This window comes from Pholcus phalangioides, unplaced genomic scaffold (genome assembly GCF_987345545.1).
Source record: "Pholcus phalangioides strain wild (caught in Gottingen) unplaced genomic scaffold, Ppha-v1.0 ptg000029l_1, whole genome shotgun sequence".
Taxonomy (NCBI): domain Eukaryota; kingdom Metazoa; phylum Arthropoda; class Arachnida; order Araneae; family Pholcidae; genus Pholcus; species Pholcus phalangioides.
The window spans coordinates 8,604,807-8,631,272 of NW_028301619.1; the positions used below are offsets into that span (position 1 = coordinate 8,604,807).

The 26,466-nt window shown below is 34.5% G+C and overlaps 1 protein-coding gene and 1 non-coding gene across 4 annotated transcripts in view; one reads left to right on the forward strand and one right to left on the reverse strand.

Moving 5' to 3' along the window:
• Window positions 1-526: 526 nt before the first annotated feature.
• LOC149067650 (fucose-1-phosphate guanylyltransferase-like) overlaps window positions 527-26,466 on the reverse strand; it is a 36,818-nt gene continuing 10,878 nt past the window's right edge. For all 3 annotated transcript variants that reach the window (XM_089252528.1, XM_089252527.1, XM_089252526.1), the window contains exons 3-6: window positions 21,353-21,526; window positions 16,655-16,948; window positions 13,420-13,626; window positions 527-1,633 (exon numbers count right to left, since the gene is read on the reverse strand). In XM_089252528.1, the coding sequence (XP_089108654.1) occupies window positions 645-1,633; window positions 13,420-13,626; window positions 16,655-16,948; window positions 21,353-21,526 (1,664 nt within the window). In that variant the 3' untranslated portion in view covers window positions 527-644. The remainder of the gene's footprint in view (window positions 1,634-13,419; window positions 13,627-16,654; window positions 16,949-21,352; window positions 21,527-26,466) is intronic.
• TRNAS-GGA (transfer RNA serine (anticodon GGA)) lies at window positions 22,775-22,848 on the forward strand. Its single transcript has one exon. It is a non-coding gene; the product is annotated as a tRNA-Ser (tRNA).

Consider the following 26,466-nt stretch of genomic DNA (forward strand, 5'->3'; position numbering starts at 1 on the left):
GACGGTACTTTTTCCATGGGTGATTATTAAAACCACCCCATCATAAGTCATAAATTTTAGTTGCATCAAAGAGGACAACTTGTCAAATTCATTTGCAGGTCAATAAACTGGCATCGGTTCTTTTAGATAGAGCAAAACGACAACCCTTCTAGTGTTGAATTAAGCTAGCCAAAACATGCCCCAAATCTTACTTTGTGATTGCCACAAAAAGCATCTGAAAACAGCTGACGTGTGATTTTGGTAGAAAACTTGGAGCAATACCCTATTGATGGCTTCCACTTTCATAACTAGGCATGTGTGATTCCATCAATATGAGCCATTACTTTAGAATACCTTTAGCCCAGACAACCTGTACTTCATATAATTATTTCCACCAAAAGAGAAAGTAAATACACTTAAAATTATAGAAATGAATGAAATTAACACACATATAAAAAATTATGGTCATACAATAATAGCTTACAGTGATGTATTCTAAAATAACATTATTATAATTAAATATTCATATCAGTGAAAAACCAGCAAAAATTTCACACTTAACCCTGTCTATACAATGTGCAAAACATTAAAAATTATACATACAATGCTTCAGTTTTTTTATATCCTATTTCAATGTGGTTAAGAAAATTGTATTCCCATAACTATCACAAATTAGAAGCATGAAATATTATCTTTTGACAATTTTGTTTCCTGTACATTAACATTGCATCTTCATTTTTATGCTTTAATATTTCATCCACTGAAATGAAGGAACAGTTATCCAAAATAGATAAGTCCAACCCTACACATATCCCTAAGATATCATAAACAATAGCAAGAGTAGTTAAAAATGATTTTTCCATACTATCACAAATAGGAAACAATTTTGCATGCCACAAAGACACTTTTTTTTTTGCAGTGAAAATATTATTCAAATACATACTCTTAATAATTATATCCTTCAGTTTTGTATTCAGAAAACATAGATTGAGGCTTTCATCTAATTCACAACTTTTTTTAAGATCATCATTAAAATTAAAACAAACAGTTACATAACCATGCTTTAATGGAATTGTATGAAGCAGTAGGTTTGCAGGAATCTTAAGAGGTTCGTTAAATGTGTTAGTCTTGCTGACCACACAATTACTAATAATGCAGTTGTTTGAAATGTGAATGGGTATTTTAAAATCACAATATTCAACTATTGAACTATGGTCAATGAAACATGCAGGATGTAACATTGAACATATTATTGTACCCATATTGCATGCAGATTCATCTGCACGAGGAAATATTGCGCTATAAATGAAGTTCTCACAAGGAAAATGCCGACTAAAAGCATTATTGATACAATAATTGTTAGCATATTCTTTCATAGTTCCAAAATGATAAAAAGATGATTTCTTTAAAACTAGCACGTGCAACGGTGTTCCATAAAGTAGTTTATAGAGCTGCATTTTCAGACTCGATAATTGTGAATCCTCATCGTGAATGAAATTTTGATCAACGTGTAGCCCAAGTGGTTGAAGAAAATCACCATATGAACTTAACTCGCATTGCAAAGGTTTTATTTTGCGGTAGAAATCTAATAGTGTTTTTGCCACATCCATGTCAAAAAAGAAAGCGCTGTCAGTAAAGACCATCTCATTTTCCTCTGTAACAAAGGTGACATACAGAATATTTAAGCCACATAATAAAAACAAGATCACAAGTCTGATGACTAAAGATGCAAATGAAGTGATACTCTTTTGTGACGTAAGCAGCATGCATGGAGTTCGTTATAAAAATGATTGCGGAGACCGCTGACGTCATGCTCCCTCCAGTAATATTAAGACGACTTCATATACTAATTAAGGAGTTCTGAGTAATATAAGCTGGATGGACCTGAAAGATCAAACTTCCAGTTCAGTTATTTTTTCAAGACCCAAGGACACCTCCAAACAAGCAGACGACAGGTAAAATCGTAAGTGAATTTCCACACTCCACTTTATAGTAGGTGCTGCCATCTTATCTCAAATTTAAAAGTGACTCATGTGGTGATAATGAAGTTTAAATTAAAAAAACTATATTCTTTATTCCGCTCAGTTCCTTATAAACAAAGCTCATAAACTGAACTGAAAATTCAAACTGAAAGTTCGCTTATTTTATGTGTGTGCCCAGCATTTGACGTGTTTTGTGTTGAGTAGGTAATGCCATCTATCTAGCGATGCAACTAGATACTTAAACGGGGCACGCACACATTTTGGCACACCCATGTAATGTAGAGGAAGCAGTTATAAAGGGTAAATCTAGTCCAGAGCCCAGGATACAAGTTCCGCCTGTCACCCCCCCCCCCTCCCAGTTTTGCAGCCCTGCATCTATCCTCCAAACTGGTAATCTGTGCATTTGAAGTTTAATATATACATATTCGTGTTGTAGGTCTGTGTGATCGCCATGGCAACCAGAAGTTTTTTTTTCAAAGGAATAGCCAACCCAAACTTTGAAAGCCTTGATGTTCAATGCATTGATGTTGATTTTGTTTGTACTTACAAGCTGAAAGTTAAAATGAATATAGTTGGATTAAAATTAATTATTGTTAGATCCTTCCAATCTTTTATATAACTCAGACATCTTAATGGTGACGAGTTGTTGTAATCTAAACCTCTGAAAACTAATTTGAAGATGATGAAACAGCCTGAATCTCCTGAAGTAAATTTAAAATGGAGCAGTGTGAACCTCAAAAGACCAAATTGCATTTAGAACCATTCAATGATGCTGATGATGAATGGTCTACATATGTTGATTGCTTGGAGATGTTCTTCAAAGCAACTGGCACACTGGTGGATAAATATGTTCCCACGATGCTAACTTTATTGCAGAGTAAAACTTATACATTACTGCAGAACTTGGTGACTCTTGCAAAACCAAACGACAAGTCATTTCAAGAACTGGTTGCAGTTTTACAAGCAGTCTTCCCCACCTCCATTGTTCATAGCAGAAAGATTCAGATTTTACAAGGGGAATCAATGTGCCAGCAGACAATTGTGACATATAGTGCATCGTTAACTCTAGATAACTAACATTCGTTTAATAGACTACCGACCCCTGCCAGTTTTGTGAATTCGAGATGTTCCTGTTGCGCTCACTCATAGAACCTTTACGACTAGTAAAACGAGTTGTTTATTTTTTAATTGAAATATTATAATGCTTCTTTTACGTTACACTAATTTGGTTGAGAAATAACTAAAGGAAATAAAAAATATATACTTGTTTTTATTTCGTAGTCTACGAGTTGAATTAGTTCCTGAGTATCACCGATTTAAGTTTAGTTATCTAGGGTTAAAAAAGTTGGCAGAATATTGCCAATTTGGAGATTTTTTAATGGACAGTCTTTGTTATCGATTTGTGTGTGTGCGAATCTATCGAATTCTATCAAATTCTATCGAATAATGATTCAATCCAAAAGCGACTATGAAGGGAAGATAAACTGACTTATGACAATGCCGTGAAAATTGTGATAGCAATGGAAATTGCAGCGAAGGATACTGCTGAATTACAAGAGAAAGTCTGTCTCTAATGTGCGTAGAATTGCAATACCTAAAACTGTTTCGAAGAAAAAGCCTAATAAAATTTCCCTAAGAAAGCTCAACAAAGAGGTAGTTGGTTTCGTTGTTATAACAAATTTCATTATGGTAATAGCTATCCAGATAAAAACTTCATTTGTCATAAATGTGATCTTAACTCTATAAAAGCCAAAATTTCCAGAGACGGCCGAGATAGTGAGTATGGGTATGTTTTGAATTTGTAAAGGGTGAGGAAGAAAATCAAAGATCTCGTCAGAGGCACAAACCTGAAAAACAAGTCTAAAGGCCCCTTTACACGCACAATCTTCCAGCACGCCCGGAGCGAGACGTTCTTGCGCAAAGAATTGGAGGATGGTTAGGAACGAGGCGTTCAAGAGCACGTTGTAAAAAGACACATTCTTGCGCGCGCTCTTTCCTGCACGAAAGAAGGCCCCGTTCAGAATTGTGTGTGTAAAGGGAAGCGTGTGGCGAAATTCATACGTTTTTGCGTGGACTTTTGGGGAAGCACAAAATTCCATGTTCCTGGCCAAAGTTTTTTCCCTGTTGGCAGATCGAAATCGGCTGACGTTGGCGCAGAAAAAATATAGATTTCAAAAGCTTATTATATTACTACGTGGATTATTCGTTTTTAAAAATAATTTCAATAATTATTAATTGAAATTACTGTTACAAATTTATGGTAATTTTTTATGCAATCGATAAGAAATTGAGAAATAAAATTTCTGTGATCGTTAATTTCAAATTTTTATTGTTTCGATTCGACTTTCATTTGTTCGTTTGACTTTAATTGCTGTAATTAGCTCTTAACTACATTTTCTGAATTTAATTGTTTATATACTTAATATTATAATTTTACCGAAACAAGAAAAAAAATCAAATTTATTTTCTTCCATCAATTATTGACTCAGTGTGTAGTCGATGTTTTTTTTAATACTACCAGCCAGAAAAATAGATAAAAATTGTTAAATTGAAACCTCGCTACAACAATTCTCGATATAACGATAAATTCTTCTACAACAATATATCTTCAAATCTTTTTTGGAAATGTCGATATTCTAATGTTAAACCGCTGCCTCCCGATATAACAATAATCCCTCTACAACAATATTTTTTTCTTGGTCCGCTGAGTATCGTTATATCGAGGTTTCACTGCACTTTTTTGAAATTATGGTGTTATTTTGTAGGGCTTTATTTCAGATATTTAAGAAATTCTTGATAAATTTCTCTCGGTTGTATTCATATCCTCAAAAAATCATTTCAGTTTAATGTTGTAGAGCATAAGGAGTTCATAACAATACAAAAAATAACAAATAAATTTAAGCATAATTTTTTTTCAAATTTTTAACAACTCTATACATGTATTCTTATCCGTGTAAAACATTCCGTTGTGTGTCATGCTATGACAACAATAAAATTAAAATTGTGAATAGCAATACGTTTTTAGTTGGATATCATTCATGATATTGGATGGTTTTTGGTTTTAAATGAAATTGGTGATAATCTTATAACACGAAACATCCCTTTTACTTGGTATTTTGAACATCACTTAACCTTGGACATCTTTTGTGATCTTATCATGGAAAAGTACAGCACATTGTCCACTTAACACCTGCTATGAATGCAGAGTTGGCTGGATCTAATGAATAGGATGCTTCTTTTCAAACAGCACCATTGTTAACCTTCAGACATTCAGATAATGGAAGTTTTTTCCACAACCCTAAATCCCTTATAATTTTTTTTTTTCTAGTGGTGCGTGGACTTTTGGGGAAGCACAAAACTCCATGTTCCTGGCCAAAGTTTTTTCCCTGTTGGCAGATCGAAATCGGCTGACGTTGGCGCAGAAAAAATATAGATTTCAAAAGCTTATTATATTACTACGTGGATTATTCGTTTTTAAAAATAATTTCAATAATTATTAATTGAAATTGAAGTCAAATTTATACTATCAAATTTAAATCAGATGTTCTTAACCTTTTTAGCAGTGACTTAAAAACATCAACACCAACTTTGTGTTCCCCAGATATATTTCCAATTTTAAAAATATGCGTATTGAATAAATTCTAATTAAAAGGGGGTTTTTTTTTTCGAAATTTCTGTAGCCAGTGGTAGGCGTCTTAACTAGTGAGTGAACAGGAATGGAACCAGTGCCAAATCAAAACAGAGGCTCCAAGTTATTGAAAGGCTTTCATCTATTCTGAAATTATCTTTTTTCAATTCTGGATTTTTATTAATTTTGGAATAATTTCTTTCATCAACTCTCACATTATTTTGCATTAATTATGCGTACATACTTCTATCATTGATTTCAAATTTTGAAACTGATCTTTCTTAAAAAATACTTTTTTCTATTAAAAAAACAATTATTTTCTTATTTTCTTTAAAAAGAAAAAAAGAACGTATAGGTTAAGAACCCCTAGTTAAACTATTTAAAATTTTCCCACACCCTGAGAATAAATGAAAGCTTGCGAAGTTATCAAAATAATAATAGTAATTTAACATATCTATAAATCTGATATAATAATATTAGTAGATAAAGAAACCAAATCAAAGTTCAAAAATTATTACAATAACCTAATAAATGTAATTACGGCACTTGAAACTAATTTATCATTTCTTTAAAAAAACAATTCGTTGGAAAAAGGAAGAAAAATCGTCAAATAGACTCTGAAAAAAAAATTGCCATAAATATTATCGCTGAAAAAAATTATTTACATTGTATACATCTCTTTTTTTAGAATGATAATGAAGGAAGATGACGCAGGAGACAAGGGATTCGCCCCGTTTTTGCCTTTAGGGTGGGTTGCGTTTAGACGTACGATTTTGAGTTCACGATTGAACGCTGGAATGACAAGTTCCTGCGCGCACTCCTAACCGCACACTTTTTCGCCTTTACACGCACACTCTTGAAGGCAGTTCTGAAGTTGTCTACAGCTATCGGGCGCGCAAAAGCATACGTGTATAAAGGGGCCTTAAGTCTCATAGAAAGGTGAGGAGAAAAAAAGAGAATAAAGATTAGTCAAAACTTGGGTGCATCTAGTTTGAGGGGGGAACCAGCTGTACAAGAGTGTTAAAGGACATATTGCCAGACACTGTAGGACAAAACAGATGAAAATGCATAAAGTCGATGAAAATTCTATTCATACATTGCATACGATTGAGATGTTTAAAATTGATCAGAAAATTTTTTTAGAAGTTGAACTTGACAGCAAGAATGTTAAAATGCAATTGGACACTGGTGCTTGAGTATTCATTATGTTGTTGAACCTACAGAAAAAAATTGGATAATAGAAAGAGATAAATTGAGAATTTGAAATTTGACAAAATATCACAGTGGGAAATTGCGGGAGACCTGAACAACCTGATTCGACTTTTGGGAAGGTGGTGGAATGACAAGAATTATTGAATTATCATGTAGCTGTTGATGATGATGCTGTTATACCCTCGCCACACATAAATGCGAAACACTGGTAACAATGTTTCTCCAACTAAATCTTCTGTTCTAGAATCTTTTTCGGGTGGTCAACTTCTAGTGTCAAATCTGTTGATAGAAGATAGTTATGGCGCTAAAAATCCTCTTATGAAAGGCACCAATTTGTCCGAAGATTTGCAACCGATTGTTCCAGTGCTATGCCAAACTTCGGAGCTGACAAAAATTCCTGAACTGGCTGTCACAGCATCCAACCCAGAACCAGAATAGATTCCAAGATGAAGTACTAGACAAACAAGACCTCTAGACAGACTGGCCCACACTTTATTTACGAAGGGAGGAACTGCGATGACTAAAGATGCAAATGAAGTGATGTCCTTTTGTGACATAATCAGCGTTCGTGGAGTTCATTATCAAAACTGTGTGAGGAATAGGACCAGATATAAGAGCCGAATGTATGTCAATCTAAATACATTGATGTTGATTTTGTTTGCACTTGCAAGCCGCGAGTTTAAATTAATATAGTTGCATTAAAATTAATTACTGTTAGATCCTTTTGGATCTTTTACATCACTTGGACATCTTAGCAAGAACTAAAAAATCCATCATTTTTCTCATTTAAAAGGAATTTTGTGATGGGGAGCGCATATCAGCTTCTTATACTTATGAAGAATCCACTCTGTATCCCACTCTTTATAACTATATAAAAAGAAAAAAATGTTGAACCAGCTCTGAAAATGTGTGAGCAACATTTCTCGTAAATATAGTTGGAGGCAGAAAACATAACATAATTCTAATGTAGATTATTCAGCGGTCCCCTAGGATTTTTAAAGTGTGTTTTGTATAATTCAGCTTAATTATCATGCTGAAATATCATAGTGAATAATATTACATACTGAAATACAGTAAAACCTCGATAAGTCGTCACCTCATGTTATCGAAAAATTATGACGGCTTAAGCAGAGTGACGACGTAAGAGAAGTGCCGTCAGTTTCAATATGCAATATTGTAAAAATCGTATAAATTTAAAATATTATGACATTTATCAAAATATGAATAAAAATTACAATATTAATAAAATTTATAGATTTCAAAAGAAAAAATTATATTTTTTTTACTTTTTTAATCTCATATTACTTAACTTATTATAGTAAAATATATTGATACACTTTGATTAATACTATTAATTTTTAATTTAGACTATATAATCAGAGCAACTGTTAGAATAGTTAGATTCTCTTCCAAACAATTATTGTACATTAATTTTACATACACATGAAACTGGATTTTAGTGTTTTATTTCTTCATCAGTAGTTCATGATACAAGGTATTCTCGAACACAAGACCCACTTTTGACTTGAGGGGAGCCCTGGGCAGGGAAAGTAAACATTAGAAGACCTCAACTTCGGAAATAATGTCTGTTTTCCAACAAAGATATTTGGTTTAAATTTTAAGCCTTAAATAGGGCCCATGGAGAAATCAGGTATAGCTCGAATAGTCTCTAACGTTTCAAAACCCTTAGTCGGCAAATGGACTTCCCAAGCTTAACTTTCATTACTTAAACTGTTAAGTTTTTTGGTGCATAGGCTTTTAAGATGACTTTTGAGCATATGATAATGCTGCTAACCTGTCAACAAGCTTTTTTTTAAATGAGAGCCATAAAAATAATCTGTGCCTCTCTCTCTAACTTTTCAATAGTGACGAGTTAACCGAAATTAGCGACGAATAAATGAAGGTTTAATAACATTGTTGTCTATGAAAGCTGGAAGGGCCTGAAGAAAAACGACTTATTAGGGTGACGACTTAACGAGGTTTTACTGTATCTGTATGCCAGAGGTAAAGGGCACTATGCCCATTTTTCTCAATCTTGGAATAATGCTATAAGTCCTATTTCACTAAATAACAGAGATACCAATAAAACAAGCAAGCTGTATAGAAATAACAAAAAAAATCTTTAAACTGCTTTCTTGTAAAATATTTCTTTTGTGACATGGTGCCTTTTAGTTGACATGGTGCCATACAATTAAGGTCGAATCATGTAAAAAGAACCACTTTTTTCATTAGTTTAACCTAGCACTTATGTTGGAGAAGTCAAAGGAAATTCTTGAAAACATGGCAGCCGGTTTTTTTAAATCATTTTCTTTTTAGGGCTAGTGCTTTCCCCTTCTTGAGGGTGTGTACTCCTCCCCCCTTCTTGAGGGAGCATGTAGAACCTGAAGCTGATTATGCCTCAAAATCATTCATAAAATAAGCTTAAACAAAGGGAAAAATTCATTTAAACCATAGAAAGCCCAAAGATTTTATTATTTTGGTACACAAAGCTAATTAACAACCAACCTTAGTATGCAAAAAACTTTACAATGTTATTTAACAACTTTTGTATTTAGAAAACTCAAAATGTTAATTAACAACTTTGATATGTGTAGGAAACTCCCAATATAATAACAACCCCCCCCCCATAAATACTGATATTATATCTGTGTTCAGATGGCAAAATGATGTAACAAGTCACTTTTTAAAAATTTCATGAGGGCAAATTTGTAAACAATATTTTACAAAAATGCGATACTGTGGCTATTTGACTCATTGCAATTTGCCTCTGTTGGTTCCTCATACACCGAAAAAAATGGTCAAAATTTTGTCACCTTCTAAAATTTTGATGAACAAGACTACAGAATGTGAACTCAATTTTTTGGGAAAAGTGACTTGTTACATTTTGCCATCTGACCACAGATATGATGGAAATGTGAATTTTTTTCGGCCTATCAAACTTGAGAGATGAAGGAAAACACAGAACTTCATCACCTCTAATGATAGCTTTAGCTTTCAATTTTGGGCTATCAAGAGGTAGATGTGGTAATGACTTTTCCAAATTTTGCTTCCCAATGAGTCTCAACTTTGAACGAACATCTTTACTGACTTTTTATTTATGAATTTGATGAGAACCCAGTCATCAAACTTTGCTTCTGAAATGTTTTTTGACATTATGTCTATAATTCAATTCTTCCTCTATTTGAAGACATTCATCTTTTAAGTCTGTAGAAGCAGCTCGTCTATGTCAGCTAGTGCTGACTCAGGAGCTTTATCCCTTTCTTCAGTTTTGTATCACAGTTGATAAAGCCAATGAAATAGGTACAGGGTTAATGTTAATGCATTGGGTTTCACTTGCCTCAGCACAGGGAAAATGTGAAAAAGAAAGTGTAACACACTTAATTCCTACTTTACCTAAAGAGGTATCATAATTACATCAAAATCGCAGATGAAATAATAAGAAAGGAAGAAATTGACACCAAAAAAAATCAATATTAGGCAATTTCTCACTTTCAGAAACATGTGAAATGTAAAGGACACAACAGGTAGCGACATGACCACAAACCTAACTTCTCCACATGAAAGCTCCTTGTAACCTTGTATGAGCAACTACCAATTATATTTTTATTGAAAATTAGAATAAGTACGAAAGAAAAATTCTGCAAGAGACCATTCCCAGAAGCTAACAGAATTTTACAAATCATGTGTGGTTCTACACTGCTCAAAACAATTAGGGGAGCACATGGTTTTAACAAAATTACGCAAAGATGTATACAGATAAGTAACATAAAATGAATCATCCATAATTTAAAGCCTAGCAGGAAACGGAAGAAGAAAACTTCATATGCAAATCAAAGTTCATGACGTCAAAAACCAGAAAAAGGAGATAAGGGCAGAAATCGGGATGTTGCAGAAACGTCTGTTTTACTGCCGTAACTGTGAAATTCGATTGCGCAGTATTTTTTTCGGAGACAAGGTGACTTGAGGATGTCTCAACAACGTGATTTACCGGAATCCATGGCATGGCATGTTATAGGCAGACTGGAATCCGGGCAAACACAATGTAGCGTCGCGGACGCTGTTGGAGTCGCCAGAAGTGTTGTTGCAAGGCTGTGGAATTGATTCCAAGAAACAGGAAATGTTGTTAGACGTCGACCAGGGCAAGGTCGGCCACGCGCCACTACAGCAACTGATGACCGGTATGTACGGTTAACAGCCCGTCGAAACAGAACAGAGAATGTTACGCAGCTGCAAAGACGGTTGCTCTTGGCAACAGGACGAAGGGTGTCCAGCCAAACAGTACGTAATCGGCTTCATGAGAGAGGGCTCTATGCACGTAGGCCAATGGTCTGCATTCCGTTGACCCCACGCCACCGTGCGGCCCGAAGAAGATGGGCTGCTGAACATCGAGATTGGGAGCAACATGATTGGAGCCAAGTGCTGTTTACAGACGAGTCCCGATTTAGTCTGGAGTGTGACACCCGAAGTGTTCTGGTATGGAGGGACAGGGGCACTCGAAATAACCCCGCATTCGTTCGTGAAAGGTCACAATACAGACGAGCTGGTTGGATGGTATGGGGTGGAATCAGCATAGGCGGACGTACGGACCTGCATATCATTCGGAATGGCACTTTGACGGCCCGAAGGTATGCAGATGAGATACTGCGACCTCATGTCATCCCTTACGCTGGAGCCATTGGAGATTCCTTTGTTTTCCAGGATGATAATGCCCAACCGCATAGAGCTCGTCTGGTGGAGAACATGCTTGAAGCTGAAACAATACAGCGTATGGAATGGACAGCGTGCTCTCCTGACCTGAATCCAATCGAGCATGTTTGGGACATGCTCGGATGACGCATTGCTGCGCGACCAAGGCCGCCTGTTACTGTCCGAGACTTGCAGATTGCACTTCTTGAGGAGTGGAACAGTATTCCCCAAAGTCTGATCGATAACCTCATCGCATCCATGGCAAACAGGTGTGCAGCAGTCTTAGCTGTTCGAGGAGACCACACGCCCTATTAAAACTCATGCATCATGTCTAAAAAGTACTTTTTTTTATCGTTTACATGTAACCAAATTGTTGCCCTAAATCATCTTTTCATGTTTTTTCCATATTTTCAAAGAATTAAAGCTTAATTCCAAATTTTTTTACGTCTTTTTTCTGTATTGCGTATTGATATGCGCGTACTATCCATTGTATGTCAATACGTGGCTGTCTCGCACGGTTTTCTTCACTTTTTTGCTTGCTCCCCTAATTGTTTTGAGCAGTGTACTTACTTCAGTTTACCTTATATGCATATTATGAAATTATGTATAGAAAAGAAAAAATATGGAATAAAATATAAAAATATTATGTGCACACAACACACACACATAAATGAAGAGCCACCAAAAAATCAAAACATACGACATTAGTTGCCACAAAAAACACTTAATGCATGGACCTACATAGTTCTATTATTGTTGCAGATCTTAAATAGATTGGTCAGTCAAAAAATATTAAAGGCAAAATTATTTCTACCCTCTTTCACATCATGTGACATATTTGAGATTCCTTGATCACCACAATGTTGTAATTTTTCAAGAATAATTTTTGAGATCGTCATTACAAGCCAAGTGCTATCCTTGTAGATTCTTCTTGCAAGGAATGAGAACATTACAATTTTATCATTGGATATAACCCTTACATCAGCATAAAAAACAAATATGCAAAGATATCAAATAAATCAGATATAATCTTCTACAGTGGTTCCCAAATTACATAAATAAATATTTTCCTTTGTTTTATACTGTGTGTCTTATCTGCAGATTTAATAATCATTTGTGTATCATAATTCTTCCATGATAACTCAGAATTACAGCCAACATCAGACAGTTAACCAGTCATCTGGCTATGAAAGAATAGCACATCATGCTAGTTTTTGGCATAATTTAGAAAATGAATTATTAATTACTTTAATTATTAAATTTGTTTTTGTTGATGATTTTGAAAAAGTAGCAAAGAATATGATGTGTGCATGTGTGAACTCAGTTTCAATGCATTCATAAAAAAATTTCAATCAAAAATATATTTCATTAGCTTCAAACTTCCAAAAAAAGGGAAAAGGAGAAATTAATTAGCCAGATGACTGGTTTAGAGTCATCTCTAACATTTCCAAGTAAGTACCAATAAAAATATCAGAGAAGTCAGTCAAATATTTTTTTTCTACATGAACAATTCTTCATAAATCTTTTCTTGTTATCTATAACAGTTTGTCGTCTAATTTAAATGTCTATCTAAATCATTTTTGGCTGCCAAGTTGCACCATTTTGTTTACTTCTTTTTTTCTTCATAGCATACGTTTTGGTTATTCCCAGAAAGTTTTGTTTAGCTGCAATTTACTATAACACAGCATAGCTTAAGTGGTATCTTTTGATCGTGCCACGTAGGATGTTGAAAAGTTTTTGGCAATATAGTATGTTCAACTGAAATTTATTAACCAATCCAAAAAGCATATCAGTTTTAAATACTGAAGTAATTGCTTCTAAATTATAACATGTTTTGCTTTACACACACCACACACTTGCTGTACTCGTGAAATATCAGAACTATAATTTTTATAATGAATAAGTAAAAACATGTAAATAATATTTTTTTACCTTTTTCAACATCTCCTTTGATTATAGCACCCTTCTCCTCCATCAAAGATCTAGATGGTTTTTGAAGCACTTGAATGCAGGAACTCATAAATGTATCACTTTTTGAATGCAGATTTGAAAGTACATATACCCCATGGTTTTTAGCAATGTCTACAGTAGATGGATGTGCCAACGCTATGAAGCCAGGGTATTCAAACGACCAAACATCTGTAATATAATGAATGTTATCAAAAGGACAGTATTAATTTTCAGATTTTGGTTAAACACATGATAAACTGAAGAGCCAAAAAAACTGGTACAGGCATGCGTATGCAAATAAAGAGACATGGAACCAATCAGAGTACGGCGCTGCGGTCGGCAACGCCTATATAACACAACAAGTGTCTGGCATAGTTGTTAGATCGGTTACTGCTGCTACAATGGCAGGTTATCGAGATTTAAGTGAGTTTGAACATGGTGTTATAGTCGGCGCACGAGAGATGGGACATAGCATCTCCGAGGTAGCGATGAAATTTGGATTTTCACGTATGACCATTTCACGAGTGTACCGTGAATATCGGGAATCCGATAAAAAATTAAATCTACGACATCGCTGCGGCCGGAAAAAGATCATGCAGGAACGGGACCAACGACGACTGACGAGAATCATTAAACGTGACAGACGTGCAACCCTTCCGCAAATTGCTGCAGATTTCAATGCTGGGCCATCAACAAGTGTCAGCGTGCGAACCATTCAACGAAACATCATCGATATGGGCTTTCAGAGCCGAAGGCCCACTCGTGTACCCTTGATGACTGCACTGACAACACCGACATTGGACTGTTGAGGACTGGAAATACGTTGCCTGGTCTGACGAGTCTCGGTTCCAATTGCTTCGAGCCGATGGACGTGTACAGGTATGGAGACAACCTCATGAATCCATGGACCCTACATGTCAACAGGGGACTGTTCAAGCTGGTGGAGGCTCTGTGATGGTATGGGGCGTGTGCAGTTGGCGTGATATGGAACCCCTGATACGTCTAGATACGACTCTGACAGGTGACAGGTACGTAAGCATCCTGTCTGATCACCTGCACCCATTCATGTCCATTGTGCATTTCCAACGGACTTGGACGATTTCAGCAGGACAATGCGACACCCCACATGTCCATAATTGCTAAAAAGTGGCTCCAGGAACACTCTTCTGACTTTAGACACTTCCGCTGGCCACCAAAATCCCCAGACATGAACATTATTGAACATATCTGGGATGCCTTGCAACGTGCTGTTCAGAAGAGATCTCCACCCCCACTTACTCCTACAGATTTATGGACAGCCCTGCAGGATTCATGGTGGTGTCAATTACCTCCAGCACTACTTCAGACATTATTCGAGTCCATTCCACGTCGTGTTGCAGCACTTCTGCGGGCTCGCGGGGGCCCTACACGATATTAGGCCTGGTGTACCAGTTTTTTTTGGCTCTTCAGTGTATATTGATGGTAAAATGAATATGTTTGATCAAATAGAAATAGCCAACATCCCCCCCCCCCTGCTGATTTATTGCAAATAATGTGATAATATTAAAAATTTTTATTAAAAGGTTATAAAGTATCTTTTGTGATTACTAGGGTTCGGATTTTTATGGCCTAGAGGCAAAACGTCATTGCTGATAAAAACAGCCTAAATTTTGAGTTTTTTAACAGATCAGCAATGACATTTCAGCTTTAGGCCATAAAAAACTGGGCCCTAGTGATTACTATAAAAATATATATGAATTTTATAAAAGTGTGTGTATAAAAAGAAATTATGTAAATGTGTGACATTAGGTCAGCTTCTTTAATATTAAGAGCATTTTACTTGCTTTAAGCTACTGCACTTCTCCCTGTCCCAGCTTTCTTCATCATACAACTAAATTAGGATTTTAGTTATTGATGAGTACACAAATATTTAGGGTGGCACATATATCTACCAGTTTGAATTGGAAACTCAGTCAGAATGCAAATGCGTGCAGCGTACTTACAATCATTGAAAGTTGGGTAATTAGTATACACCATGGACTATAGGCTGTTGCAGCGGCAAATTGTGTGGAAATCTCTAAATTTTACATAAAAAGTCTCAGATGAGGCAAAAGTTTGTGTACGGTTTGCACGTATAGGATTATTGGTCCTTACTTTTCTGAAGATGATGATGCCAGATATGCATTAACTGTAAATGCTGAGTACTAATGTGAAATTTTCCACAATTTCTTATCTCAGAATGGTGAATGAGACATACCATTTGGTTCAATCAATGCTGTTAAAGTCAAAATTTTCACTTTGTGTCTTGATAAGCAATCAACTTCCACTATATGAGATATTTTTGCCTTTTCATGTTTCCTTGCTACTACAGAAGGAACTTCACATAGTTCAAAAACACATATAGCTATGGTTCTCACCACATTGTGGATATATCTGTTTTTTCCTCATCTATCTCTTGCTCCAACATGCTTTTAATTTTCTAAATACAGTCCATGCTCATTACAACAATCACACATCATAGCGATCATTTTATTACAACGACCGATAGGATACATTCCATATTTTTTCATATAAGGACTATCCTATATGTTTCCTTTCAATATAATGATCACGTCATATAATGTCTATTTTCGACGGAATAATCGATCGTTACATCAAACATTAACTGTAGTAGTAGAAAGTCATCTCAAACTATCAATCAGTTAAATGATATTGCTCTAAAAAATTCTGGAAATAACCATTGAATGACAACTGGTGTTATGGTAAGAGGCATATTTACATGAGGGATGGGTGGTCAAGAAAATTAGACTAGCACGGGAAGAGAGTGACAAAACTATAAATCCACCTCTATGCAATGAATAAAGGGTAATCAAATTAAATAACCAGCATGATTTTAGAATGAGAATGTCACGTGTAACCAATATCCACAGTATGTCACACTGGACATGTTACTACTGGTCATGAAATACACTATACTACATCACTTTTAATCCAAGCAGAAAAATGACAAAAACTTTAAAATAAAGATACATTGATATCTGCATTTTCCATAATATACATTGTATAAGTATTATGCAAATGGCTATGTGTGTTTGTGTGTACTTATATTTCATAATTCTACAAATTTGATACAAGTCCTCACTGACTTTATATTTCAATCGAAGTTGGTGGACGCAGCACCTTGTATATTAAGTAGTAATGTATGTAGAGATATGAGCATTTAGAAGCAAATCCTTACCTTTTGAAGATAGGCAAAATGAGATTATCGCATCAGAACTAGCAAGGAAAATGCCTGGCAACATTTTCTTCAGGAATGGAAGATATACAGCAAGAATAAGATCAATCATTTCATAAACAATCATTTCTTTGTTAGCAATAGGAACTGGAGCAAACAATTTGCCCAGAACAGAATGACTTGGTAACCGCTGACTGTATCCACCAGCAGGAATGAAAAGAATACACATTTTCCAAAGTTTTTGACCATAAATTTCTAATAGATTTTCTAAAACCAACATAGTTGATCCTCCACATCCTGAATAAAATGAAAAATGCAAGAATCAAATATGTATGTATGTAATGCATAAGGTTTTCACAGCCATCCGCAATTACAATAAAGTTTCTTGGGGCAATAAGAGCCATAGTACAAGTTAATTATCTTATCAGTGTTTCGCCAAAGCCAGTGGTTGGCATCATCAGGAGGTGTTCGAGGTGCATTACTGGCTACTGAAATAGAAGATTCATTGCTAGCTATAAGTCCAAGTAAATGCTTTTTAACAGCTTACTGACCAATACTCGCAGCATGCACTTATGCTTTTTCAGCTAAAATAGTGCTGCTGCTTTGTCCTGATTGGTTGTTATGAATCTGAACTAATGTCTCACGAGCATCATCCATATGTCCAGAAGGATGTGATTGGACAAGTGGCTGCAAATTATTCCATCGGCTGTATCATACATCTCATTGGTGGCTACAAAACAGAGAGGGTTTGTTGTTCTTTAGAGCAGTGATCCATGTCCTGCTGAACTTAATCGCCTCTTCTTTCCAATTGAAGGAATTTCAATATTTGAATACTTTAATGGCTCTCTGTATATTTATAGGAGCTGAGCCATCTTCATTTTGTACTGAAAATTTTTTACACTTCATTTTGCACCACAAATGTTCTGTACTTTATTTTGTATCAAAGTAAAAAACAACTCTTCTTGAATGAACAAAGAGTCTTTAATAGACTCTAAATATCAAAACTCCTATAAACAGAAACACGAGGCGATGAAAAACTCGTGGACCCCTGCTCTGAAGAACATCATATCTTCTCTGTTGTGTGACAACCAATGAAATGGGTTGGTTGATATAAAAGCAAGGTCTTTAAATTACATATACCAGTTGTATGTATGCATAAAGTGCATTATTAAGATAGTCCTGGAAAAAATAAGCTTAGGTAGCACATAATTAAATTTAATATAGAATGAACAAAGTTTTTGTTCCAGACTGAGGAATTTTGGAAATTTATTGAAGTACAGTACATACAGGATATATAAAAAATGCATACATTTTTTCTTAATTTAATTGATTAAACTGGTATTATTTGAGTTTATATGCTGATAGATTTCCATTCAAAGATGTCAGCATTTATACAATAAATTGAGAAAAAGAAGCAACTAATGTTGATGAATTTTACTTGTCATCAATCAACTTGCTTTTGCATAGTCTTTTAACAGGTAGAAATTTCATGCAGTTAAATCAGTGCAGATTTCTGCTTTTATGGATCACAACAATCGTTTATCACTTTTTCGTGATTTTAACTCTTTTCCTATATTGATAATGTTAACTTTTCGCGGATACAATGTTAATAATTTTTGCTATTCCCGCTTAGAACGTTTGTGTCATGAGCACAATTCCTACCTTGAAATATTCAATAATTAAGTCAAACTAAAAGTAAAACACTTGACGACTGCATAGTCACTTTAAATATATTAATCAGAGAAATCAGAGAAACAACAAAATTCATTGCCACAAATTTTACTACGATGCAGGCAATCAAGCCAGTACCATTCATTCATAATCACATTTTCACATACACAAGACAGAAATCACTGCACCACAACAACTTTGTTTTATATGATATCTCCAGAATCAAAGAGACATACGACGTCCACAGTTGGGAACTTGATGCCCATGGATGATGCGTATATATACCAACATCCCTAGGATATTTTTTTTTTATGATATTTTTTCTCAGAACTTGGCCTATCATTTCAATGGATTTTATATCATGTGCCTTTCTCAGCCAATCAAGAGTTTTTCCTCAAGACAATGAAGGCAAATGTGTTGAACGAAAAAAGTGATTTTATCTAAACACACCTTTCTGGGGCTTTGAGAAATGAACATGTAGTTTTAAAGAGTGTAAAAGCTGCTAGAGTTGAAAGAGAGCCGCTTTCTCATTTTTCTTTGTGCATTTATGTAGTATAGTAAAACTTCCCTTAACGGTCACCCCCCCCCCCCCGAGATCCTGATTTTTATAAGCGAAAGAGTAAATAAACATTCATTTTTCTTAATTCCATTAAGTCTTTAATTGCATAGAGAGCAGAGTTTCTCAACTTGTCTGAAGCAATTTTATGGACCACTTGAGTCCCACATTGTGGGATATTCCTGTAATTTTAGTTTTTCCATTTTTTTTATACATTTGTCCTGTTTTTTCAATAATGCTTATTTGAATTTGTAATATTTACTTAAGTCGTGAATACACAGCATTTTCATAATAGAGTATATAAATTATACTATGATAATTATGGCAAAAAATATAAATATTCATGTCACATTTTTGTCAGGCTCAATGTTTTTTTAACAATTTTTCAGGAATTTAAATAAAAATTGGTGATTGTATTTACGTCCGGCAACGTTTTTGATGACAATATGTTATGTCTTTTATTTTACCCTACATTAAAAAAAAGATCCTAGTTTACCATATTTTTTTCAATGAAATATAGTCATCTGATCATTTGAATATTTTTTTTGTGAAATAAATTTTTGTTTACTGCGATTTGTAGCAGCCCTTCATCCCCCTCTTCAGCAGCAATTTCAGAATTAATTAACAAGTTGCATTTAAGAGAATATGGGAAGTTAAAATCATGGAAATAAAGAAATGTTTATCCCCGCCCCAATGAAAATTCATGGTCCCATGACAGTTTTTTCCCAATTATATAAAAGCTTTTTTGGTTTACATCCTTAAATTTTGCAACCTGGAGGTTTTGTCCCGCCCCAGTTTTCTCTTTCCCTATTTCTTACAATTCCTGTTATTCAAAAGTAGTCCTATTCATTTTGAACAAGCCAAAATGTTGTTTACTTAGTCAAAAGAAGTGGTTCTTAACCACAGGTCTGTGAGCAGGGTATGAAAAAATCATTTTAAATTTAAAAAAAAAAAAACCAAAAAATTGATTTTCTCTTTTACTTTAATTGACTGCTTATTAATTAAAACAAATATTGTTAATCATTTAATCATTAAGAACACATATTTTCATATCACCTACCTGTTTTTCTCACCTAATCTCTCAAATTTAATTTAGCACACATTCATTATTGAATAAACTACAAGCAAAAAAATATGTGCAGCAAAAATCTGTGTTTATGTAGCATGAAAGGTCCTTGAGCTCGAATTAACTTCATAAATTAACATTTTCCTTGTAGAGAAAATATTTATATTCATGAGGGCTCCCCCCCCCCCATTAAAGTGAATGCCTAGTGGCAACTCAGTATCACACATATGATGCAGGTTTCTCGATTCACTCAATGTACAACTAAAGGGCTATTCAGCATTAACTGAATAAAAAACATTCTATATTGACAAGATTGTTTCTTGCACAATTGGTGGGTGCATTTATTGTGATGTGTTTCCGACTTGCATGATGCTGCTTAATAATTTGCACATTTTTATTCTTTCACATATTTATTGAGTTTTGGGGGAAAACGAGTATAAACTTGAAAGTTTTTAATTTTAATACAAAAAGTAAAAAAACTTTTTAAAGTCCAATGAGACATTTATGTTGGTACAACATCTATTATTATTTTGAACCAACAATTATGGCATAGAATTCAAAGCTTTATACAAAAAATAATTTTTGTTTTTTTATCAGGGGAATCCTAGTGTCTCATTTATAATGCATCAAAAAAAACTTAGTCTGGCTAAGTGTGCACTAAGTTTAGATCCCAATAGTTTTTTGCAATTTTTCCCATGCACAAAATCTAGAAATAGAACAGTTTTCTTTCTGCACTGTATCTAGGGATTAAGTTCAAGTCTGTATTTACCAAAGATCTATACTCCTTTTAATTAAGAACTTTACCACATATCAATGACATGTATACCATACCAGGTTACTTTTACTTCAATATTATTGACATTATAAAAAGGAAAAACAAAATTTAAATTTTGTGATTTAAATGTGTTTAAAAAAAGTCAAGTGAGATTTAAATTGGCGTACCCTGTCCATGAGCTTAGATGAGATAATAATTAACACTCATTGTGTTTACATTGCTATATACAGAATATTATTTTGTAAAGGGGTTGGTGGCTTACATATTTCTCTTTATTGGCACATAAGTCCATGAACTTCATCTCACTGGCATAAATTGTCCGTGGAACACAAAACGTTAAGAAGCATTGGTTAAACCACTTCCAAAGAAAACATAGAGAAAATTATCAAGATATTGTTTAAAAAGTATAAATTTGAACCGATATAAAAATTGGTACGAGTTCTGAAAGTCCCTTAACAAAAAGAAACTTATTCTCATACTGTCTCCCTAGAAAATCGAATTGTTCCCTTGTGGGGTGTGGGTCCCACGTTAGGATTCACTAGTATAAGGCATGTGCAGATTATGAACTAATACTATATTAGCTAAATAGTTTGTCACCTACCACTCCATTTCGTGTGATAAAAACTATCTTACCTATTTTGCTATTTGGAGGATCCGAAAAAACATGAAAAGGAATGCCAAGGGGTAAAGCAAAACATTGCTGTTTCCTAATAATCTGTTTCTCAAATGCCATTTTCTGGCTTTGGTCAGAAGAAGAAAGAACAACAGCATCCCAAAATTTTTCTTTAAATTCATTTTTGTGTTTACCTGTAATAAAATATGTAAAAAAGAATAAAGATCTGACTTTTTCTGAAATAAAAGAAATGACAAAAATGTTTCTACTACCCTACAAGGAGAGGTCAATAGAAAAAGTTATTGTAAATGTGTGTGTGTTTCATTTCCACAATGCTCACCTTTTGCAAGTTAATGAGAACAATCACTAGTATTGAGATAAGATTGGAAACACTATTTTGAATGCTTTTTTTTTAGCAAATTAGAACTAAAATAAATTTGTGAATTAGAAACTGTATTTGATAAAGGCTAAATGATCAAATCTGTAAAACCAAGTTTCTCTTTGAAACAAGAAGAGGTGACAGGTGGAATAAGTTTCCAGACAGCATCTCGTTTGCCCAAAAAGAAAAAGACTATGTATTTGTTAATAAGAACACCATTGTAGAGTATTTGGTGTATTTTTTTGTAAAAAAAAACAAAACAATAAATTCTCACAACTTGATGCTAGAATTATTTGGGATTGAGCATGATGAAATTACTAGATAGACTTATATGGTGAATATTTCCCTGTAATTCAACAATTTAAATACTTGATACTGGTTTGGCAACAAATTAGCGTTTCATTGGAAGGCATCACCATAATATTGAAGCTCGGTTTTTTTGCAGATGCACATTTCTGTGGTTTTTTTCAACTTGAAACGAATGTGAGCTGGTCTCCCATGATGGAAGTTTCTCCGCAGAGAACAGGCAAACCATCAACACAATGACTACATTATATGAAAATTCAGGTATTTGTCATTTTCAGTTCAAAATACGGAAGACCAATGGTATCATCAGTACAACACAAAACAAGCATAACTTTAACACTATAAATGCATTAGGGCCACACATATACACGTGTCATTCCCAAAAAAAATTTCATAAACTGTTTGAAACTTTATAATTTTTTTTCACAAAATTTCAGAGCACTCTGGTAGTAATTAAAATTCTTTCTAGTTCGAAGGTTTTAACAACTGGATGTTGTGAAGATATATTTTGGAAAGAGAGAAAATTCAACTGCCCCTGCGGGGAATCGAACCCATGTCCTTTCACTTTCTGGGTGAACGCCCTAGACCACTAGACTACAGAGGTACCGAATCTCTCAATCTTTCCAATCATCCTTGTATAAGTCGCCATCTGGTGGCAGCGTCAGCAGTTGTGAGCTTGGCCTGAGTCTGGTTCGGCCGTCCATGTACGGTCCCTTTCAGTGTACACGAGCTCCAATTAAAGATTGAGAGATTCGGTGCCTCTGTAGTCTAGTGGGTTAGGGCGTTCACCCGGAAAGTGAAAGGACGTGGGTTCGATTCCCCGCAGGGGCAGTTGAATTTTCTCTCTTTTCAAAATATATCTTTGCAACATCCAGTTGTTAAAACCTTCGTATGGTAGCGGAGAGTGACGTCATCCTTGTCTTTCTAGTTCTTCATTTAATTCTCTGTCATATGGCATTTCTTAATCTGTTTCACATGGTGTCTATTTTTTTTTTAAAAATCAGTGTTTGTAGCAAAACCCCAGAATCCGGCTGTCCTAGCTTCAAAAAAGTGTTAAACAAAGATTTGGTGCAAATCTCTGGAACTTTTTTTCAAAAAACTTGGAGTCATGTTTTATATATGTGCCATAGATGAATAAAACAGACAATAGAAATTTTTAAAAAAATTTCTTTATGAAAAACTTTTTTTTTGCCTTGAAATTTCTTCTTAAATTTCTTCTATTTTAAAATGTCCACTTTGTTATGGTCATTTGGGAAATATATTTTTGTACCCTATTTAATCTTATAACACTTTTGAGCTCATTGAAAGGTTCACTTTTAATGCTTGATCAACTTTATTGGATTTGACTTATTCAAAACGACTTAATATTTAAATTGTCTTTAGCACCAGATTTTGCTCTGTCAGATATCCACTCTGTTATGTTACTGTATTTAAGATTTTTTTTTCATCTATATCAACATCAAGTGCTAGTACACTGAGATATGTTTCAAAATATAATAAAAGTTTTCATCAATCATTTAAATTTACAATGAAAAAATAATAATTTAAGCAAATTTTTCTACTCTGTTATATCTTCCAAAAACTAAAGCAAAGCAACAGAATAGAAACCGATTTAAAGTTTTTAGTTCAGAACCATTATTTTCTTATATTTTCATTTCCAGGATCTGCTTCCTCTTCAAGTTCACTCTGGATCACTAATGTGAGGGGCATAAACACAAGATTTATACCAACATCAAATTACTATTAATTTCAACAAAACATCTGAAGTAAAAAAAAAATTGTCCTGATGATATAATATACAACTGGGCAAGTCCAGTGTCCACTTTGACCAGATTTTAAACATTTTACCAGACCAAAATTCAAAGTTGGGGTGGTGTTTTTTGAATTTTTCTTCAAGGGATGGAAGTTTTCAAAGGTTATAGAGTTACCTATAACATTTTGCATATAATTTTTGAGAAAATAAAGGTGTATTTGCATGGCCTATTTATAATATTTGAGATATCTTTGTCTTAGTTAAAAATTTCTGTGCACTCTGTTGCAATGATGTCCACTCTGTTACAGGAAGTATTTTTGCAGTTGAAAAAAAAGCAGTTGGCCAAAAAATTTAAGAATACTTGAAAATAAGATGTTAATTATAAATTACCACCCATTTTCTGTCACAAATAAAAAGTTTTGATTTTGAGTACCTAAATATTTGTAAAAAATAAACTTTTGTATGTGCTATTTTGAAAAAATCATGAAAAACTATTAAAATGAGAGAAAAAAAAAGCCAAAATTTATTGAGCAGCAGAAATAATTTTTTTTACAGCTTTATTTGTTTTGGTAACAGAGCGGACAAAATCCATGACATCCAGTCATAAAATCACAAAAAATAATACAGGGTGCAACTTTGCAAGGCTATTGAAAGAAAACTAAATGAAGTGCAAACTTGTTCATAAGAAATCAAAAATAACAGTTGAAAGTTTAAATTCGACACAGTTATAAGTGTTCAATGTGAGCCCCTTTAGTAACACAAAGGATATCGAGACGGTATGATAACTTATCCCACACTCTTTTCAGCATGTCTGGTGTGACAATTTAAGGCTGCAGATATGTGTGTCTTAAGTTCAATGTCATCTAGTAGTGGTGGAACAAATACATGATGTTTGATGTAGCGCCAGAAAAAAAAAATCACACGGAGAGTCAGAGCTGCGAGGAGGTCATTGATGAAGAACAAGGTCCTGGGGTGCTCAGCAACCAATCCACTAGTATGGCAATTTGTTATTTAAAAACCCACAAACAGCCAAGTGCCAATGAGGTGGTGCACCATCCTGCTGTAGAATGAAATCACCTGATTCTTCTTCTAACTGTGGCGAGAAACGAATCACATAGGTTAAACTCGCAGCATTCAGTCTGACAGCCTCATGCTACCATCTATCCGATCTTCATGAACTTTCAACTGTTATTTTTGATTTCAGATGCACAACAAGTTTGCATTTTGTTTAGTTTTCTTTCAATAGCCCTGCAAAGTTGGGATATTCATTTATGTACACCCTGTATTACAAAATAAATACAAGGCCACAACAGCCAAAATGCCCAATGAGGTGACCAAGAGAAAGTTGCCTATAACAAATATGGAGTTCATATACTTCAAAATTACAGCAACCCTAATTAATAAAAAAGCAATTACAAAAACTAGACACAGTATATATACATGATAAAATATTATACAATGCCCATAAAGAATACTTACGGTTTTGTCTTATTCTAAGTATGGATAGCTTCTTGATTTACCCCAACTTGCTTATCATATTTCTTTTTAAATGTGTCAATTGTGTTAGAATTTACTACCTCCGGGGGTAAGCTATTCCATTTATTAACAACCCTATTAGAGAAAAATTCCCTGCAACACCATAACCTAGAATTGTCCCTTACCAATCGTTACTGTTGTCACCTTGTAAAAGCAGTTGATTGATGGTGTAACAATAATTCATGGTCCATCCTATCCATCCCATTAAAAATTTTGAACAGTTCGATCATGTCTCCCCTGACACCTCCGTTCATCAAATGTGAACATATTAAAACAGAAGTCTCACTTCATAACTCAAGCCCAGTGTACCAATAAGAACATGCGTAGCTCTTCTCTGCACCCCTTCAACCAAGCCTATGTCCCTCTGTAGGTATGGTCTCCAAAACCTTACAGCATACTCCAGTCCAGGATGAACTAAACCTCGGAAAAGCAGAAAAATGACTTTATAGGAGAACGCGAAGATAACTTTTTTGAAAATAAAACCAAGTATTCTATTCGCTTTTTTAATCACTGCTGAACAAGTTCAGAAAAAACCTGAGCTTCTCTTCAATGAGAATTCCCAAATCAGTCACCCTAGTTGCATCTGGGATAGTCTTCTATAAAAGTAAAAAATATTTATGAAATATTAAACTTTGTCATTGGCTATAATTTGAGATAAATTTTATTTTGAAAATTCAACTTTGAATTTTTCATTTCAAAAATGTGGAATGTACTATTTTGGGAACGACCCATACATGTTTCTGTATGTAAGGTTACCAGATTTGAAAACTTCAAAATGAGGACTCACCTCTGTTGACAACAGATGGTGCCGCTATACTAAAAACAGTGCCGGATCCAGGGAGGGGCAATCGCCCTCCCCAACAGCCTTAAAACAATAGGTGATGGGGCGATCGCCCCTCTCAAGAGCCTTCAAGCAAACACACATAACTCTAGTTACCTCACTTTTTTCTTTATTAATCCTTAATTTTTTTAAAATTAATTTCTTTTTCCTCAAATTTACTTCTGCTAAAATTTGTGCACTCGAAGAAGTTCAACCTTGAGCTTTCTTCTTTGGTAAGGTCGAAATAATAAAGAAGCCATAGCCAGAGGAGGGTCAATTGTATTCCTGCCATGGGAATTCCATGCGATTCTGCATTAATTTTTTGCGAGGGAGAGGGGCA